Here is a 7,903-nt window from a genome sequence, read left to right on the forward strand (position 1 = left end):
ATGTTGGTGGTTAGAAATAGGTATCAGTGCTATATGTGGTACAAAAATCAAGCAAAAGCATGTTTATCACTAAATGTATATCTTAATCCTGCCTCTGATAAAAATTGTGAAATTTCACTGATTGAGAAGAATACTGCATGAAATGATGTTACGCTGTCCACCTACCTCATATTGCTAATGATCCCTCCACGTGACATACTACACAGATCATTGTTATTTTCATTTGAGTACACAAAGCACCTAATTACTGACGTCATATTAACATTAATCGATGTCAAAATGTAAACTATTTTTTGAGTAAAATGAACTTCATTAAGAAATCTTCAACAGGATAAATTCATCATGTAGACACTTGGAGGGGTCATACGGAAATATGTGGAGGTCTTTGAAAACATACATATTAGGTTTGGCGAACGCCTCGCCCAATATGTATTACCTCCCTAAGTGTCTACAAAACCAATAGTAGCCACTATGATCATGATATCAATTGGATGGCTCTGCATACATGATGTGATTTACAACTGACGTCATAGTAGCCTTAAAGAACAGTGGGTTTTTTGTAGAAATACAATTTCATTTGCGTTTGTTTACTTCACATTAGCTGTCGCGTGATCTCAATTTAATTGGCATTAATTTATTTCGTATTTATTTACTGCGAATTAAACTCTGCGTGTCAACAGGGCATAAATTGATTTCGAGTCATTTTTGTGCATTTCTACAACTTACTTCAGTTTTTCCAAGTGTCTTCAACATTTATTTTAGTTAGCCGTGATGCAATTTTTAAGTAAACGCATTTTGACCAGATAACCAAAGTTGAGTTATTATTTCATTTTGTAAAGCGCCACTCTTTCTCCTATTTATAATTACATATTCACAGATTATCCATTCTTGATTCTGATAACGATACATTTTTATCATTTTTCAATAGTTATTTCGTAGATAAAATACAACCATAAACACAGCCATATTTAAGTGTGAAAAATGTTATCTCGCAACACTTTCAATTGTGGTATACTGCTTAAAAGGTCATAAACCCTGGACATGCTGATCCCACTCTCAACAAGGCATTCTTTAGGGCAAGTCCTCAATATTTTTTTCATAGATGTATCATGCACGAAACCCGGGATTCCCTCTTGGAGCATTAGATACACTTTTGGCGAGGTTATGTCTAAATCAATGATCCCAGGGCCACCCGAAGCACCATGAGTTGTGGATTCTGAGCAGTGGAACAGTACTTTTCCCCTCCTGAACATAGAATCATAATCATTTTTAACTTTTTTATGGTCAAAATTAGGATAGTTCCTCTTCCACCATGAGAGTGCTTTACAGTGAGTTTGAAAGGCATCACATTCCGAAATCAAGGGACAGTTTCTGTCAATTATCTGTTCATTGCCATGGGAGGCTGGGTGACCAATAATGGTAACATTTTCTGGTCGCTTTCCAGATATGGCCAAAATAAATGGCTTTTGTAAATCTGTCCAGTTAACTTCTAATAAAGCAACGTCATCTTCTTCATGTTTGCTGTAGAATGGAATGTCATATTTCAAACGATACGGATCATACTTAAAATGTTCTCTTGTGCGACCAAAATATACATAAATAGGGTTGTCCTCGATGAATTTCATGGTCTTCTCTACAAATAAATAACAATGATAAGGAAATGTAATAGTGAGCAATGTGCTTTAGCTATGTGAAAAGAAGTATACTATGAAAGAAGATTAATATTAAAGAAAATTTCGCTGTGTTCCATGGAAAATGTGTTTGGAAATTAAAACCCTCTTTACAAATAAAAATGAATAAATATATTTGGTATATTTTCATGTTAAAACAATTTATACAATTTGTAAACCACGCCCTCCGAGTAACATTACATAGCATAGTATTATAGTATGAAAACGATTTCAGTGCATTAGGTTTATTGTAATTTTTTCATTTAAATACATATTAAATACATTCAGTACTATATTAACAAAAGATGTAACATATTTTAGGGTAATATAAGGATGAGAAATTGTTATCCCTTGAAAACTTTTGTCGACTTTTGGCGACCTTGTCTTCACCTCAGCAAGCCACTGTCAGAAAAGTTGAAAATTAAGTGAAAGATTCATTGTAAAGTGTATATTCATGTGTTACAGAAGGTGGTCAAATTTTTTATTGAAATATAAGGAGATAACAAACAGTCATAAGAAAATTCAAAATCTTCAACGAAAAAAACTACTGGGTCAGAAGATAGTATACTTATGGGAAATATTCAGTACATAGTGTGCATTCCATTTGATAGATGATGGCACGAAAAAGATCCCACACTTCTCAATGGCCCTTAGTGGCAAATATAGATTAATAAATACAGTCCTCAACCGACAAATTGTGATAGTTTCATTTGAGTGAAAAATTGTTCAGGTTATTAAAACAATAAACGATCATTACCAAAATTGGTTTGTAACCAATTAAAGCCCGTGTTACAAGCTACATAGGAAATAATGTGTCTTTCTTCCCAACATAACATCTGAACAGCAATTAGGTTCTCTCCTTGAGATTATTTACAAAATGTTCGGATAGATAAAGTATGACTATATGATGTGCAGAAAAATCCTATCTTTTCTATAAGGTATTTGGATCATCCATTAATTTTGTATGCAGTAATAGAATGTGTGTCATTTATGTGAAATGTTACCTTTGGCACATGAAAATCCTGTCTCTCCCAAAACACTGAGTAGGTCGGTGAGCAGTAATTGATAACTAGTCTTTTCCAGCCATTCATGGACTCCATTTTTTAATTTCTCTTCAATATCTCTCCCGGATTCCCCTACTTGCAGTTTTTGCAATAACCTTGAATAATTAATGCTGCGATGTGGATCAGACTGGGCGTTTTCTACGATTTTATCGATGTACATTTCTAGACAAAATAGAATTATAAAACACCATTTATTAGTCTTACCAACTTTGACTACTTTTGCACTTGCTTAAAAGGTGTTTCTATCCTGAAAAATTTAATGGTTCAAAATACATACAAAAATTCCATTTATTTTCATTTAATATACAAATGTAGTTTAAATTTCCAATTATTACAAAAATTTATAGGTTGCAATGTTAAATATTTAAGATTGGAGACATAAATAAAACAGAAGTACATGTATAACATCAGCATTAAAATGTTGTACATGTTTTGTAAACAATATTATAAATGTATGTAAAAACTTGTTCAATATCATAATTCTGATGCTGAAAGTTCCGAAATAACTGCCACTTATAAGATATTTTTGAATTGTGAATATAATATCAGAGAAATTATTCAAAATTAAGAGTACAATATAAAAAATGCCTGAATGAAGAAACTTGAGAAGGAGTTATTGCCCTTGTCAACATTTTTAGACTATATGATTGATTAAATAAATAAAATATACATTTTAAAAAATCTTTTACTAAACAATATTTACCATGACACCTATTGCAAAGCATTCTTCCAAAAAATATTGTGCTATTGGGTATGAAATAAAATTAATCTAAAAACAGTTTTTGCAAAAACCTATGAAATCATAGGAGGATGGAAATATTTTCAAGAGATAAAAATAGTGCAAAAATATACAGTGTTTTTGTATGGCAATAATTCCAATCTTAATTTTATTTATTGATTCCCTGTGTTTTGATTGGACGAAAACAAATTCAAGAAAAAGTTTACACATCGTGAATTCTTCGATCATCAGAACTACTTTCTTGACTGTTGTAAAACAATGAAAACAGATACTTCTAGTCCGTTTTATAGTTAAATTATGATTACAAGAAACTTGAAATAAAAAAAGGAATGAATGATCGAATGAATGAATGAAAAAGAGATGAACAGGACTGACAGACGGTAATATCATGTTTATGTCACTGTCGGATCACGACCGCGAGTGTGAATTTTAAAAAATCGCTGATCATGCTGTCATTTTCTCGACGTTCCATATCAGCTCAGTTGGTATGGTTGTGATAGGGAAAAGAAACAGACCTCAGACTCTTGCCTTTTTAGCATCAAATTCATATGTTTACATCCTACAGATCCCATATTCTCCCTAAATCTTTGAACGAACCAGAGGAAATAGAAGACCTCGTCGGTTGTTATTTGCTTATGTCAACAAGGCCATGGTCAAACACAAATTATTCTGGAGAATACGCGTATTTACGATATTTGTTGACTTGAACAACAATCAATGAGTTTATATAAGTTTATTTATTGATTGTTTTGACAATTTAAGTAGGATTTTATCGATATTCATCTTGTATACGTTTCTTTGCGGCATAAAGTATTCATACGCCGTACAAAATAACGGATTGTATGGCGGCCTCAAAGGGAAATAATTTTAATAATTTAAAAAATTCGTAATTGGAATTATAAGAATTAAACGTTCTTTTTTTTTTTTTTTTTTTTTGAATTTATCGATGTGTAAATTCTGCCATTTTACTCACAAACTTTACATAAAAGTGCTTTGCACTTTTATTCAGTTTGTGAGTAAAAAGGCAGAGTTTACACATCGATAAATTCTGAAAAAAGAACGTTTAATCCTATAGTAATCATTTGAAAAATGGAAAGATATATAATTCATGGGAAAAAAACTAAAAAATGTTTTGATACTAACCATAAGTTTTTCTTATCACATGAAATGCTGTCATCAGATAACGACTTCCAACCCTGAATGCGGTACCAGTTGACGTCCCATCACTACACACCAAATGACCAACACTTTTATGCCATTCTCCACAGAATAAGGTTTCTGATTCTTTACTCCGCTGAGAGTTATCAATTGGCTTTTGAAACTTTCCTGAGGCTGAATCTGAAAAAAAGTGATCCACTAAATCACAAATAATACATCAACATTATGATTGCTTACCAAACAAGAGGCCCATGGTCCTTATAGGTCACCTGAGCATTATGCAACAACTTTCCAGTGATTGAATTTGATTCATGTTTTAAGCCAGATGCTATGGCATTCACAACTTTGAAAGAAGCACCATTGATCATCATAACAATACACTTAGCAGTTGCTTAGTTTGTTTACTTAATACCCATACGCAGGGTAAGGGAACACAAAATGCATTTCAACTAATCAGTAATATTCAGCAATAATCAGTAGTGCCCCTACCATACATGAACCTCTGACACCCTTAGGCCTTAATATTTGATTAATACCAAGGAGCAGATTTCAAACCATTTATTCATTTTCAGTATATAAGTACGACCCCCCCTTTATGGTACCCCTGACCCTGGGGCCTTGAAATTCACAATTGTGGAAGATATGGGCCCTTGTCCATCATAAATATATTGGTAGTTCATCTGTTTTAAAAATACCCTGGAGCAGAGAAGAAAATTTTCAAAGATTTAATGTATTTTCACTATATAATCAATAGAGCCCTGCCCTAACACCAGAACCCCCACCCTGGGGCTATAAAATTCACAAAATTATGGAAGAGGCATTCTTGCTCATCATAACTATATACTTAGTTTATTTATTTCCTAGGAGCAGAGGAGAAGATTTTCAAAGAATTCGTGTATTTTCACTATATAATCAATAGAGCCCCGCCCTTACACCAGAACCCCTAACCCTGGGGCCATAAAATTCACAATTTTGGTAGAGGCACTCTTGCTCATCATAACTATGTACTTAGTTAGTTTATTTAATACCTGGGAGCAGAGAAGAAGATTTTCAAAGAATTCATGTATTGTCACTATATATATAATCAATAGAGCCCCATCCTAACACCAGAACCCCTGACCCTGGGGCCATAAAATTCACAATTTTGGTAGAGGCACTCTTGCTCATCATAACTATGTACATAATTAGTTTATTTAATAATCAGGAGCAGAGAAGAAGATTTTCAAAGAATTCATGTATTTTCACTATATAATCAATAGAGTCCCTCCCTAACACCAGAACCCCTGACCCTAGGGCCATAAAATTCACAATTTTGGTAGAGGCACTCTTGCTCATCATAACTATGCACTTAATTAGTTTATTTAATACCCAGGAGCAGAGAAGAAGATTTTCAAAGAATTCATGTATTTTCACTATATAATCAATAGAGCCCCTCCCTAACACCAGAATCCCTGACCCTGGAGCCATAAAATTCACAGTTTTGGTAGAGGCACTCTTGCTCATCATAACTACAGTACAGCTCACGAGTTTTCCGCATAAAACACGGGGCACCGTGGACCGAGAACCCACGCTTTAGCGTGGGCCTTGAAAATAGTCGGCACCTTTGAAGTAGCGGTTTCAGCGCTCCGTGTAGCACGGTGTGTCCACGGTGCACCACGGTGTGTCCACAGAGTGTTGCGGTGTGTCTCCACCGTGTCGCACGGAGTACAAATTATAGTTTTATTTTAATATCCGATGTCAGCTAGCTTTGCGTGGCTTTTTTTTCCCCTTGACGTCATTCCATTTTCCTCGCCTTAAAGTTATAAATAAATCGCCTAGCAGTGTGAAGACTGAATAATCCTATTTTTGCAACTCATATTCAGATGCTTTTAATGCATCCAAAGTATGTTTTCGTGACAGGAAATCGCTTCAAACTTGAACGCACACAGCCAACTGGTCAGGTAACATGCCTTAGGCTATCATACTTTATGGATTATAGTGAAGTCTGAGTCTATTAAATAAATATATTACGTGAACACATCATTGTATTGCATTGATTATGCAAAAGGTGGTATATAGTAAAGTAGTAACATTGACTCCCTGACTTTCTTTAATATTAATTTAAAGAATTAAACTGTTAGGCTAGATGTGTTTTATTCAATTTCAATTTGATTTGTTCAAATAAGTTTGAAAAATTATAATAAACTCATAGCGCGCGGTGAGGCCCTGGGTGCCCTCTTTTGAGGAAAGGCGTTTGTTTAAGTTTTCATATTGTGTTAATTTTTTGATTATGTGGGGGGCGCCCGCATTTGTTTTTGTGCAATCAGACGTACCCGAATCCAAGCATTTGCAAGAAGAAACCACTGGACAATTAAAAGACAGACGGGGGATTATATATTTTCTTTATTTATTTATTGGGCAGGGGGAGGGGTGCCTGGATTGATCATTGATCCTTTGACATTCATTGATTTAGTTACTGTCCGCATTATTCTTTTGATATAATGTACATCTTTTAGCTGATTCTCGAATCTTGATTTTCTAGAACCCCACCTGAAAGTGTTATTTTAATTCAAATATATGTAAAACTATGACCTTTTATATAATCATCATTTGTCTAATGCATACTCCTGGAACAAAACTTTGATAGAAATTAATATCAATGTTCTTCCAATTAGAGTATCGGTAGACGTTCACATGAATCTTATTTCTTTTCAAATTAAAATGGGGGGGGGGGGGGGTAAGTGCAAATTAAATGTAGAACGATGAACACGTCCTTATTTATTTTACGTAAGTAGAACACACAATTAATACTGTCGTGTTAAGTTTGTGCTTATTTTTATCTGTTTAGGAAATAAATTAATAACTAAAATTTAATTAAAGTAAACATAATAAATTAACTTAATAAATCGACATTTCATAGCTTTGTATCGAAACCAGTATCATGATTTTACAGTAACACTGTGCTTCTTATTCGTCAAAAATTATTCAAGTCGTTTAGCTGGTATCCAGCCAAATTACATAATCATTCAACATACAATCGTAAACTTGGTGAAGCACCTGTGTTTAAAAGAAATTGTCTGAGGCGATCCGAGTGCGTACGGTAGCGGGTAAAGAGGACAATAGGTGTCACTGCAGCATTACACAGAAGACCATTCGCAGGATTTTACTGGAAGTTAGTTACGCAACATTACGGCGACAGGTAGACTCTTCTTCAAGACAGACTGAATTTGAGAAATTCAACACCAACACATCCGTAATATGCAATCTACAAACCTTCAACTTCTTCTTACATT

The 7,903-nt window shown here is 34.0% G+C and overlaps 1 protein-coding gene across 1 annotated transcript; it reads right to left on the reverse strand.

Annotated features, from left to right (window-relative positions):
• Positions 1-965: 965 nt before the first annotated feature.
• LOC134278890 (uncharacterized) lies at positions 966-4,811 on the reverse strand (the record flags this gene model as incomplete). The annotated part of the gene is made up of 3 exons (XM_062761190.1): positions 966-1,633; positions 2,675-2,896; positions 4,617-4,811. Coding segments are annotated over 3 exons (1,082 nt in total), but the record flags the coding sequence as incomplete, so codon positions are not given.
• Positions 4,812-7,903: the final 3,092 nt, after the last annotated feature.

This window comes from Saccostrea cucullata, unplaced genomic scaffold (assembly GCF_032062105.1).
Source record: "Saccostrea cucullata isolate Sc308-1 unplaced genomic scaffold, CSIRO_AGI_Scuc_v1 ctg6228, whole genome shotgun sequence".
NCBI classification, from domain to species: Eukaryota; Metazoa; Mollusca; class Bivalvia; order Ostreida; family Ostreidae; genus Saccostrea; species Saccostrea cuccullata.